Genomic DNA, 13,816 nt, shown 5'->3' on the forward strand with positions numbered 1-13,816 from the left:
CAGTCGAATCCAACTCTTTCTAGGGTCTGCGACTGACTGGCTCCCAGTTCAGTAGACTGTCTGTCCTTTAGGAATGTCTCACTAGCCTGAGAAGGAGCAGAGTGAAATGAATAGTGATAATGCAGGTTTTTTACCTGTGTGTGTGTTTCAGCTGTGTTGTGTAACATATGTTGTGTGAGAGAATGGTTGCCTGTATGGTCATGGTAACCACCTTTCTGTGGTTCAAGGCAGGGTGGATATGTGAGCGTCGGTGAGGGAGAGTGAGTAACTGTTGTGGTCATAACAATCATTTAGACTTTCGTATATCATTTGAAAATACAAACATAACCTTTGAAAACAGAAAAATAAATGATGGTATTGTCATGTCACATTTGATCAGTTACGAGAGGACTTGTCAGTGTTACGTGTACACTTATTGACTTGTACAACATATACAATAACATGTATCATAGAACAATCTTTGTACATAGATGATCATTTAGGAGAGAAGAGGCTACCACCATCCACTAGGGGGTGAGGATAAGGGGGGTTACATTAAGGTCATCAAGAGCAATTACGAGTAAAACGAAGAATAGAAACACCTTTGCTTCAAACTCATATCAGTCTGGATTCCTTACATGTACCAATATGTGTAACATAGAAGATCCGTATACTGTATGTGCCAACGACACCTGACAACCGCAAGACTCATGATGGTAGGCTATTGTTAGTCTGGCTCTTATTCCATTTCTCCATATAGATCAACAACACGGACCGACCGCAGGATATTTTTGATCCGGAATGGTAATAGTGTTTAGATGGATCTGACACTACCTCAGTCTTTTAGCTAGTCCTACTCCTGTTCAACATGACCCATGGAGACTTCTGAAGCATAGTTTTCTCATCAACGTGTAAAAGAGGACCATTCTGGATACCAAAATGTAAACACGGGACCCACCACCCACAATAACATATAATGACACAATCCTCCAACTGACACCTTCATTCGTGAATTGCTTTGGCAGAAGAAAGAGTAAGAGTTTTGTCTTTACATGGGCTTGCTTGAGACACACACTGGCTCAACAAACTCATACATAATATGAGAAAGGCAGCAGAAGATTCCAATGAAGAAGCAACAAACAACAACAAAAACAAAACATTAAAAGAAGAGTGTCACAATTCTGTCAAAAGAACCAGAAACTCAGTTACAGCGACAGACGCCTATCAACGGCCATACTGAAAAGTTGGGCTCAGCTAGCCTACTCTTATCTACAGCAAACACATCATTACTACCACATAGTATTAGCTCTTTGCTAGTTTACAGTAAGGGGCTTCACCCATCTTGATTTATGGCACGTGAATTATTACATGATGTTATATATGTTCAGATTAGAAATATAAACACACTCAGTCCAGACCTCACAGTCTACTATCACCGTGGCACCTCAGCCAACTCATTTCCATGACCGTTCACACATTATTAATCAATATATTCTCTGTGTTCACACATTATTAATCAATATATTCTCTGTGTTCACACATTATTAATCAATATATTCTCTGTGTTCACACATTTCTGGCAGGGGGGGTGAAATGTACCTTTTTTCCTGGTAACAGGTATAGTCAGTAGTAGCAGCCAAGAGAATGAAATTAGTGCCAGTAAAATTGACAATTCTGTTGTTCAGAATGTGTGGAGTGGTATACGTTGAAAAACTAGATTGTGTTTTTGCACTGTGTGTACACCACAGAGATCTTGGATAACGATATAGTTTGAGCTCAGTGTCTAATGGTGGGAATATGAATAGTATCATCAGTAGTAGTATTGTGTAAAGAAAGTATTGAGACTGAAATTATGTGTGTGTTCAGAATGTGTTCAAAAACCAAATGAAAGTAATAAAAAAGGCTAAAAAAAGAAATGTGGCTTTATAGCTATGCAGGAATACATTTTCGTTTTTATATATATTTTTTTCCATATTTCAAAAAATATAAAGTTTTTTTCATACTTTCTGTTGTTGGCTTATATTATTAAATAAAAGTTTTATTTTGTTTTATTTCCCTCTGTTAAAGTAGCATGCTGCTTTTTAATATTGCAGTTTAACTTTTTTTGTATTCATCTGTTTAGTTTCATGCAGTCTTGTTGGATTATTAACTTTAGAGTATCTACACAGCAAGATCTGGGTAACCCACCCACACACACTGATGGACTGTCATCATCCACTTTGGGTTCCCCTGTTGTACCAACTTACTTCCTGGTCTGTGTCCATCTCACTATAGTCTAGATAAGTGACTGCCCTCTGTCCAAGTCTTGTGACAATGATGTACAGACGGCCTACAGAGAGGCCCATTAATACAAAGTCCCTCTTGTGTCTCTCTCTATCGCTCTCATGTCCGTCGAGTAAAGGTCCATGTCCCAGCATAGTGCCCCCCACCAGGTGGAGGGGCAGTCACAGCCCGCTGTCCTGCCTTTAAAGCTGATACCATTTCTTGTCCTTTTGTTTCAGCATCACCTGTGGAGAACAGATAGAAAAGAGACACAGGGTAAGATACGTATCACCTTATAACACAACCCTCTTGCTTTCCCAAAGTTGCTTCATCACACAATCACTGGCTGGGGGGTCGTACCTGGTGGGCGTGTGTGGAGAAGGTCTCGGCGCTGTTCATCATGAGGGCGGTGCGTTCCTCCAGCTCGCCCAGCCTCTCTCCTCTCTGGTCCAGGGCGATGCGGGCTCGGGCCAGGTCCCCCACGACGCCGCCGGCTGCAGTCTTCATGTTCTCCAATCCCATTGGACCAGGGATGTGCTGGGCCAAACTCCGAGAGGCCTTACCCGCTGCTGCCTCCCCAACTATAGGGAGATGGGGAGGGAGATGATAGAAAGAGAGAGATATTTAGAAAGAGAAATTGGAGAGATGGATAGGAGCGAGACGAAGAGAGAAATGAAAAGATAAAGGGTGGGAAAGGTTCATGTGTGTCAAACTGTCTCTCACATACTTACTTGGTACACATAAATAACACACATAAAATATAGAAGGTAACCTACACAGCTCCTCTCTGTCGAAGGTCTGGGCATTGCCCCCGAAGAAGCCCTTGAGGAATCCTTTGTTCTGGGCCTCTGGTGTTTCTATAGGAGTGAACAGCTCCCCCAGCATGTCCTGAATCAACACACCGCACACATTAATACACACACACATTATTACACACAGAAGAATGGCGCCGGAGGGAATGTCCGCCGTTTTACGAGCTCCTGACCAGTTTTGATATTTTGTGTGTTTTTTTGCAATGTTCCTAACTTTTTTTTGTACATAATCGTTGCATGTGACCGAAAAGAGCTTATGGACATTAAAACAGCGATTACTAACCTCGATTTGGATGAGGACTTCTATTTCAACGAATCGGAGGCGAAGGATATAATGCTCATCCCAGACCAGTCCCAAATCCCCGTCATTCGGAGGAGGCGGAGACGGCGCTATAGAGGTCGGGGTGCGGGATATCTAATGAGGCCGCGAGTGGATGAGTCGCCATTGCCCTCCGTTCTATTGGTGAACGTGCAATCACTGGAAAATAAACTGGATGAGCTCCATCCGAGACTATCCTATCAATGTGATCAGAAGAACTGTAATATCCAATGTTTCACCGAGTCGTAGCTGAACAAGGAATATATAAATCTAGCTGTTTTTTCTATACATTGGCAAGGCATAACAGCTGTGTCCGGTAAACTGAGGGGGTGTCTGTCTCTTTGTCAACAACAGTTGTTGCGCGATCTCTAATATTAAGGAAGTCTCAATGTTCTGCTCGTCTGAGTTAGAAGACCACATGATAAGCTGTAGAACACACTATTTACCAAAATAGTTATAATCTATATTTTTCAAACCAATGCTGGCACTAAGACCGCTCTCAACGAGCTGTATAAAGCCATAAGCTCACCTAGATGTGGCGCTCCTAGTGGCCAGGGATTTTAATGCAGGGAAACTGAAATCCATTTTACCAAATTTCTACCAGCATGTCTCTTGTGTAACTAGAGGTGAAAAATGAAAAAACTCTAGATTACCTCTGACCATAACTCTATATTCCTGATTCCTGCTTACAAGCAAAAACTCAAACAAGAAGTACAAGTCATGAACTCAATACAGAAGTGGTCAAATGAAGCGGACACTAAGCTACAGGACAGTTTTGCTAGCACAGATTGGAATATGTTCCGGGATTCATCCGACGACATTGAGGAGTTTACCACATCAGTCACCGGCTTAATTAGTAAGTGCATCGACAACGTAATCCCCACAGTGACCGTACGTACATATCCCAACCAGAAGCATTGGATTACAGGTAACATCCTCACTGAGGGAATGGCTAGAGCTGCCGCTTTCAAGGAGTGGGATACAAATCTGGACGCTTATGAGAAAAACCGCTACACCCTCCAATGAACCATCAAACAGGCAAAGCATCAATACAGGACTAAGATCGAATCGTACTACACCAGCTCTGACGCTCGTCCGATGTGGCAGGGCTTGCAAACTATTACGGATTACAAAGGGAAACCCAGCCGCGAGCTGTCCAGTCCAGCGAGCTGTCCAGAGCCTACCAGACGAGCTAAATACCTTCTATGCTCGCTTCGTGGCAAGCAACACTGAACTATGCATGAGAACACCGCTGTTCCTGACGACTGTGTACTCGTGTTCTTTGTAGCCGATGTAAGACCTTTAAACAGGTTAACATTCATAAGACCGCAGGGCCAGACAGATTACCAGGATGCGTACTCAGAGCTGACCAGCTAGCAAGTGTCTTCACTGACATTTTCAACCTCTCCCTGACTCAGTCTGTAATACACACATATTTCAAGCAGATCACCATAGTCCCCGTGGCCAAGAACGCCAAGGTAACATGTCTAAATGACTAAATGACTCACTGTAGCCATCCTCCCAGACACCCTGAACCCACTCCAATTCGCATACCACACCAACAGATCTACAGATCACGCAATCTCTATTGCACTCCACACTGCCCTTTCCCATCTGGACAAAAGTAACACCTACGTGAAAATGATTTTCATTGACTACAGCTCAGCATTCAACACCATAGTGCCCTCAAAGCTCATCACTATTTATTGCGAGCTTAGCACCCTCCTGTACTCCCTGTTCACCCACGACTGCATGGCCGCACACCATCATTATGTTTGCTGACGACACAACGGTGTTAAGCCTGATAACCATCGACGTTGTGACAGCCTACAGGGAGGAGGTCAGGACAACAACCTCTCCCTCAACGTGACAAAGGAGACAAAGGAGCTGATCGTGGACTACAGGAAACGGAGGGCCGAGCACGCTCCCATTCACATCGACAGGGCTGTAGCGGTGACGGTCGAGAGCTTCAAGTTCCTCGGTGTCCACATCTCTAAAGGACATATCATGGTCCAAACACACCAACACCATCATGAAGAGGGCACGACAACACCTCTTCACCGCTTGGTATGGCAACCGCTCGGCATCTGACCGCAAGGTGCTACAGAGGGTAGTGCGTACGGACCAGTACATCACTGTGGCCGAGCTCTCTGTCACCCAGGACCTCTATACCAGGCAGTGTCAGAGGAAGGCCCTAACATTTGTCAGTCAGAGTCTGTGCTCTCTGGTACCACACGGCAAGTGGTATCAGAACGCCAAGTCTGGGACCAAAAGGCTCCTGAACAGCTTGTACACTCATAGGAAAAAGGGTTCTGCAGTTGTCTCCATAGGAGAAACCTTTTTGGTTCCAGGTAGAACCCTTTATGGTTCCATGTAGATCCCTCTGTGGAAAGGGTTTGTGAGGGAAATGTTATGGTTTATGTATCAAATCAATGCTACTTTCTAATAACTAATTGGGAAGGTTCATGCGGGTGAATGACTGATCGTGTATGGAGGAATCCTCACTATCACTGTTCCCCAACTTGGCAGTACGCCCAGAATATTGCTACGGGATCAACCGAGGTATCTCAGTTTCAAGTTCTCAACTTGGAGAGAGAGAAAGCCTTGTGAGGTATTGGTCAGTCGAACCAACGGTAGTTATTAATTATGCTAAATCATGCAAATATAACTTTTTCCTTTAACGAGTCCGACGAGAAGAATATCCTGCTTTCACTGGAACAGGCCCTGATCCACGCCTTTTGCGCGAAGAAAAGACGCCGGAAAAGGGGACGCAGATCGGGGATCCTTCTGAGAATCCGGAGGCGAGCGAGCAAACTCCCAATGCCTTCCATTCTTCTTGCTAACGTGTAATCGTTAGAAAATAAAATTGATGACCTACCATTAAGATTATCCTACCAACGGGACATTAAAAACTGTAACATCTTATGTTTCACCGAGACGTGGCTGAGCGAAGAAACGGACAGTATAGAGCTGCCGGGATTTTTCACGCACCGGCAGAACAGAGACGCTACCTCTGGTAAGATGAGGGGTGGGGGTGTGTGTCTTTTTGTCAATAACAGCTGGGGCGCGATGTCTAACATTAAAGAAGTCTTGAGGTATTGCTCGCCTGAGGTAGAGTACCTTATGATACGTTGTCAACCACACGATCTACCAAGAGAGTTCTCATCTGTATTATTCGTAGCCGTCTATTTACCACCACAAAGCAAAGCTGGCACTAAGACCGCTCTCAACCATCTCTATAAGGCCATAAGGAAAGAAGAAAATACTCACCCAGAAGCTCCTAGTGGCCGGGGACTTTAATGCAGTTTTACAAAAAAAAATACCAGCATGTCACATGTGCAACCAGGGGAAAAAAATCCTGGGCCACCTTTATTCCACACACAGAGATGCATACAAAGCTCTCCCCCGCCCTCCATTTGGCAAATCTGACCATAATTCTATCCTCCTGATTCCTGCTTACAAGCAAAAGCTAAAGCAGGAAGTACCAGTGACTCGCTCAATGCGGAAGTGGTCAGATGACGCGGATGCTACACTACAGGACTGTTTGCTAGCACAGATTGGAATATTTTCCGGGATTCATCCAATGCCATTGAGGAATACACCACCTCAGTCATCGGCTTCATCAATAAGTGCATTGATGACGTACATACAGTCACTGTGGGGTCGACATATCCCAACCAGAAGCCATGGATTACAGGCAACATCCGCATCGAGCTAAAGGCTAGAGCTGCCACTTTCAAGGAGCGGGAGACTAATCCGGACTCTTATAAGAAATCCTGCTATGCCCTCAGATGAACCATCAAACAAGCAAATCATCAATACAGGATTAAGATTGAAATCCTACTACACCGGCTCTGACGCTCGTCGGATGTGGCTGGGCTTGAAAACTATTACGGACTACAAAGTGAAACCCAGACGCGAGCTGCCCAGTGACGCGAGCCTACCAGACAAGCTAAATGCCTTTTATGCTCACTTCGAGGAGGCAACACTGAAGCATGCACAAGAGCACCAGCTGTTCTGGATGACTGTGTGATAACGCTCTCGGTAGCTGATGTGAACAAAACCTTTAAACAGGTCAACATTCACAAAGTTGCTGGGCCAGACGGATTACCAGGACGTGTACTCAAAGCATGAACGGACCACCTGTCAAGTGTCTTCACTGACATTTTCAACCTCTCCCTGACCGAGTCTGTAATACCTACATGTTTCAAGCAGACCACCATAGTCCCTGTGCCCAAGGAAGCGAAGGTAACCTGCCTAAATGATTACTGCCCCGTGGCACTCACATCAGTAGCCATGAAGTGCTTTGAAAGGCTGGTCATGGCTCACATCAACAGCATCCTCCCGGACACCCTAGACCCACTCCAATTCGCATACCGCCCCAACAGATCCACAGATCTCAATTGCACTCCACACTGCCCTTTCTCTCCTGGACAAAAGAAACACCTATGTGAGAATGCTGTTCATTGACTACAGCTCATTGTTCAACACCATAGTGCCCATGAAGCTCATCACTAAGCTAAGGACTTTGGGACTTAACACCTCCCTCTGCAACTGGATCTTGGACTTCCTGACGGGCCGCCCCCCAGGTGGTAAGAGTAGGCAACAATACGTCTGCCACACTGATCCTTAACACTGTGGCCCCACAGGGGGGTGTATTTAGTCCCCACCTGTATTCCCTGTTCATCCACGACTGCATGGCCAGTCACGACTCCAACACCATCATTAAGTTTGCTGACGACACAACAGTGGTAGGCCTGATCACCGACAACGATGAGACGGACTATAGGGAGGAGGTCAGAGAACTGGCAGTGTGGTGCCAGGACAACAACCTCTCCCTCAATGTGAGCAAGACAAAGGAGCTGATCGTGGACTACAGGAAAAGGCAGGCCGAACAGGCCCCCGTTAACATCGACGGGGCTGCAGTGGAGTGGGTTGAGAGTTTCAAGTTCCTTTGTGTCCACATCACCAACGAACTATCATGGTCCAAACATACCAAGACAGTCGTGAAGAGGGCACGACAAAACCTTTTCCCCCTCAGGAGACTGAAAAGATTTGACATGGGTCTCCAGATCCTCAAAAGGTTCTACAGCTGACCCATCGAGAGCATCCTGACTGGTTGCATCACCGCTTGGTATGGCAACTGCTCGGCATCTGACCGTAAGGCGCTACAGAGGGTAGTGCGTACGGCCCAGTACATCACTGGGGCCAAGCTTCATGCCATCCAGGACCCATATAATAGGCGGTGTCAGAGGAAAGCCCATAAAATTGTCAGAGATTCCAGTCACCCAAGTTATAGACTGTTTTCTCTGCTACCGCACAGCAAGCGGTACTGGAGCGCCAAGTCTAGGACCAAAAGGCTCCTCAACAGCTTCTACCCCTCGCCACCGGACAATTTACATTGACAATACCTTTTTCACCCCAAAGCCATGACTGCTGAACAGTTAATTAAATGGCTATCCAAACTTTCTGCTTTTCACCCCCTACCTACATGTACATAGTACTTGAATCAATCACCTAACCAAACCTACATGTACATATTATCTCAATCAAACTACCTCGAACCCCAGTACACTGACTACAGTATACCTTGTACAGTATATAGCCTGTATATAGTCTTGTTATTGTTATTTTATTGTGTTACTATTTTATTTTTATCTATTTGTTAATTTTCTTACTTTAAGTGCTTTGCTGGTAAAGGGCTCGTAAGTAAGCCCTTCAGCATTTGGCACGTGTGACAAATACATTTTGATTTCATTTGACACACACATTAATACACACACACACACATTAATATACACCACACTAGAGGTTGACCGATTAATCGGAATGGCCGATTAATTAGGGCCGATTTCAAGTTTTCATAACAATCGGTAATCGGCATTTTTGGACACCGATCATGGCCGATTACATTGCACTCCACGAGGAGACTGCGTGGCAGGCTGACTACCTGTTATTTGAGTGCAGCAAGAAGCCAAGGTAAGGTGCTAGCTAGCATTAAACGTATCTTATAAAAAACAATCAATATTAACATAATCACTAGTTAACTACACATGGTTGATGATATTACTAGTTTATCTAGCTTGTCCTGCTTTGCATATAATCGATGCGGTGCCTGTTAATTTATCATTGAATCACAGCCTACTTCGCCAAACGGGTGATTTAACAAGCGCATTCACGAAAAAAGCACTGTTGTTGCACCAATGTGTACCTAACCATAAACATCAATGCCTTTCTTAAAATCAATACACAAGTATATATTTTTAAACCTGCATATTTAGTTAATATTGCCTGCTAACATGAATTTCTTTTTACTAGGGAAATTGTGTCACTTCTCTTGCGTCTGCGATACCAAGGGCTAAAACAGAACTCCTTTCTATTTCTGACGCAGATTGCGCTGCAAGTCCTGCCTCTCCCATCTCCTCATTGGTTTATAGAAGCAGGTACCCACGTGCTATCTCCTCATTGGTTATACCCACGTGGGTGATTGAAAGACGAACTGTTTTGCCGGTTGTCGTGGTAATACTATGAAAGTGTAGATGCCAATCACCATATAAATTCAAAGATGAAAAAGCCTGGAAGGAGGAGAGATGACTAGAAATGATTCGGTTGGCCGTTTTATGTGTGGATTAATTGTCGGAGTAGAGGACCTTGTGCATTTCAGGTAAAATAACAACTCAATGTTTATATCCCAGGACAAATTAGCTAGCAAGTGCAAGCTAACTAGCTAAATTGCCATACATGTTTAATGCTTTTCGACCTGTCCCCAAATTAATGTCATTAGTTCAGAGTTTGTTTTGATATTTTAACATGCATGTAGTGATCGAGTTTGGTGTAGGGGGACAAAATAAATGTATGCACGATAGCGCACGATGGCGCAAGCGCGCAGCCGGTTTGGGTTCCGTGTAATTAGCATTCTGTCACGTTCCTGACCTTATTTTCCCTTATTTTGTATGTATTTAGTATGGTCAGGGCGTGAGTTGGGGTGGGTTGTCTATGTGTGTTTTCTATGTTGGGTTTTTTGTGTTCGGCCTGGTATGATTCTCAATCAGAGGCAGCTGTCAATCGTTGTCCCTGATTGAGAATCATACTTAGGCAGCCGGGGTTTCACGTGTGGTTTGTGGGTGTTTGTTGCCGTGTTAGTGTTTTTTCACCACACGGTACTGTTTCGGTTTTCTGCACATCGTTTATTGTTTTTGTATTTCAGTGTTCAGTTCGGTTTTAATAAATCATCATGAGCACTTACCACTCTGCATATTGGTCCGATCCTTCTCGCCTCTCCTCGTCCGATGAGGAGGACACATAGACTATCGTTACACATTCATTCAAACAGCACTTTACTGCGTTTGCCAGCAGCTTTTCACAATGCTTCAACATTGCGCTGTTTATGACTTCAAGCCTATCAACTCCCGAGATTAGGCTGGCAATACTAAAGTACCTATTAGAACATCCAATAGTCAAAGGTATATGAAATACAAATGGTATAGAGAGAAATAGTCCAATAATAACTACAACCTAAAACTTCTTACCTGGGAATATTGAAGACTCATGTTAAAAGAAACCACCAGCTTTCATATGTTCTCATGTTCTGAGCAAGGAACTTAAACGTTAGCTTTTTTACATGGCACATATTGCACTTTTACTTTCTTCTCCAACACTTTGTTTTTGCGTTATTTAAACCAAATTGAACATGTTTCATTATTTATTTGAGACTAAATTGATTTTATTGATGTATTATATTAAGTTAAAATAAAAGTGTTCATTGTTCATTCAGTATTGTTGTAATTGTCATTATTACAAATATATATATATAAAAGAATCGTCTGATTAATCGGTATCGGCTTTTTTTGGTCCTCTAATAATCAGTATCGGTATCGGCTTTGAAAAATCATCCTCGGTCGACCTCTACACCACACACATTAATACACACACACACACCACACAGATTAATACACACACATTAATACCTGCACACACATAAGTACACACACACACACAAATTAATACACACACACATTAATACACATTTCTAACCAACAAACACACACACACACACAGTCATAACTAACCAACATAAACACAGTAAAACAGTCATAACACAATCATAACTAACCAACAGAAACACAGTAAAACAGTCATAACACAGTCATAACTAACCAACAGAAACACAGTAAAACAGTCATAACACAGTCATAACTAACCAACAGAAACACAGTAAAACAGTCATAACACAGTCATAACTAACCAACAGAAACACAGTAAAACAGTCATAACACAGTCATAACTAACCAACAGAAACACAGTAAAACAGTCATAACACAATCATAACTAACCAACAGAAACACAGTAAAACAGTCATAACAATCATAACTAACCAACAGAAACACAGTAAAACAGTCATAACAGTCATAACTAACCAACAGAAACACAGTAAAACAGTCATAACACAGTCATAACTAACCAACAGAAACACAGTAAAACAGTCATAACAATCATAACTAACCAACAGAAACACAGTAAAACAGTCATAACAATCATAACTAACCAACAGAAACACAGTAAAACAGTCATAACACAGTCATAACTAACCAACAGAAACACAGTAAAACAGTCATAACACAGTCATAACTAACCAACAGAAACACAGTAAAACAGTCATAACAATCATAACTAACCAACAGAAACACAGTAAAACAGTCATAACAGTCATAACTAACCAACAGAAACACAGTAAAACAGTCATAACACAGTCATAACTAACCAACAGAAACACAGTAAAACAGTCATAACACAGTCATAACTAACCAACAGAAACACAGTAAAACAGTCATAACACAGTCATAACTAACCAACAGAAACACAGTAAAACAGTCATAACACAGTCATAACTAACCAACAGAAACACAGTAAAACAGTCATAACACAGTCATAACTAACCAACAGAAACACAGTAAAACAGTCATATTGAACCAAAGACACACAACAGCAGAATATGCACAATGGGATTTGTGGATATTTAGGGATTGCAAGTTGGCTAAAAAAGCACATTGTTGATGAAACAGGTTTGAAATATTGTAGGTGAAGGGCAAAATCATCACTTGTCTGCCAATTTAAAGAAGGAGCTTGCTGAGAAGCATATCGGTGTTGGTGTTTTACTGTGCCAGCAGATGGCAGTAGGATTATGCTGCATGTTCAGTCATGTTACTGGATGAGAAAGACTGCATGTCTGAAGCTGGAGCTCCACCAATGTCTGTTCTTATTAGTGTGTGTTTGTTGCAATGGCTCTCTAGCAACACACACACACACACACCTCACACAAACACACGGTGTTGGGAAAGCTACTCTGAAAATATAGTTTTCCTAGATACCAATTCCTTCACACTGCAATACATTAAGTTACACTTCCATTAGAAAAAAAACTGAATCTAACTAACGACTGGGTCTTAGATATAGAACTAATAGAACTAACAACTGGGTCTTGTCTCTAGATATAGAACTAACGACTGGGTCTTGTCTCTAGATATAGAACTAATAAAACTAACGACTGGATCTTGTCTCTAGATAAAGAACTAACGGCTGGGTGTTGTCTCTAGATATAGAACTAATAGAACTAACGACTGGGTCTTGTCTCTAGATATAGAAGTAATAGAACTGAAAGAACTAACGAATGGGTCTTGTCTCTAGATATAGAAGTAATAGAACTAATATAATTAATGACTGGGTCTTGTCTCTAGATATAGAACTAATAGAACTAACAACTGGGTGTTGTCTCTAGATATAGAACTACTAGAACTAAAGGCTGGGTCTTGTCTCTAGATATAGAACTAATAGAACTAACGACTGGGTATTGTCTCTAGATATATAACTAATAGAACTAACGACTGGGTGTTGTCTCTCGATATAGAACTAACGACTGGGTCTTGTCTCTAGATATAGAAGTAATAGAACTAATAGAACTAACGACTGGGTATTGTCTCTAGATATAGAACTAATAGAACTAACGTCTGGGTCTTGTCTCTAGATATAGAACTAATAGAACTAACAACTGGGTGTTGTCTCTAGATATAGAACTACTAGAACTAAAGGCTGGGTCTTGTCTCTAGATATAGAACTAATAGAACTAACGACTGGGTATTGTCTCTAGATATATAACTAATAGAACTAACGACTGGGTGTTGTCTCTCGATATAGAACTAACGACTGGGTCTTGTCTCTAGATATAGAAGTAATAGAACTAATAGAACTAACGACTGGGTCTTGTCTCTAGATATATAACTAATAGAACTAACGTCTGGGTCTTGTCTCTAAATATAGAACTAACGTCTGGGTCTTGTCTCTAGATATAGAACTAATAGAACTAACGTCTGGGTCTTGTCTCTAGATATAGAACTAATAGAACTAACGTCTGGGTCTTGTCTCTAGATATAGAACTAATAGAACTAAC

General features: G+C 42.4%; 1 protein-coding gene across 2 annotated transcripts in view; it reads right to left on the reverse strand.

The window, feature by feature from the left end:
- Positions 1-967: 967 nt before the first annotated feature.
- Positions 968-13,816, reverse strand: part of stxbp5l (syntaxin binding protein 5-like) — a 239,368-nt gene continuing 226,519 nt past the window's right edge. For both annotated transcript variants that reach the window (XM_039014921.1, XM_039014920.1), the window contains 3 exons: positions 3,018-3,129; positions 2,602-2,822; positions 968-2,486 (listed from right to left, as the gene is read on the reverse strand). In XM_039014921.1, coding sequence (XP_038870849.1) covers positions 2,445-2,486; positions 2,602-2,822; positions 3,018-3,129 — 375 coding nt within the window. In that variant the 3' untranslated portion in view covers positions 968-2,444. The remainder of the gene's footprint in view (positions 2,487-2,601; positions 2,823-3,017; positions 3,130-13,816) is intronic.

This window comes from Salvelinus namaycush, chromosome 19, assembly GCF_016432855.1.
Source record: "Salvelinus namaycush isolate Seneca chromosome 19, SaNama_1.0, whole genome shotgun sequence".
Taxonomy (NCBI): domain Eukaryota; kingdom Metazoa; phylum Chordata; class Actinopteri; order Salmoniformes; family Salmonidae; genus Salvelinus; species Salvelinus namaycush.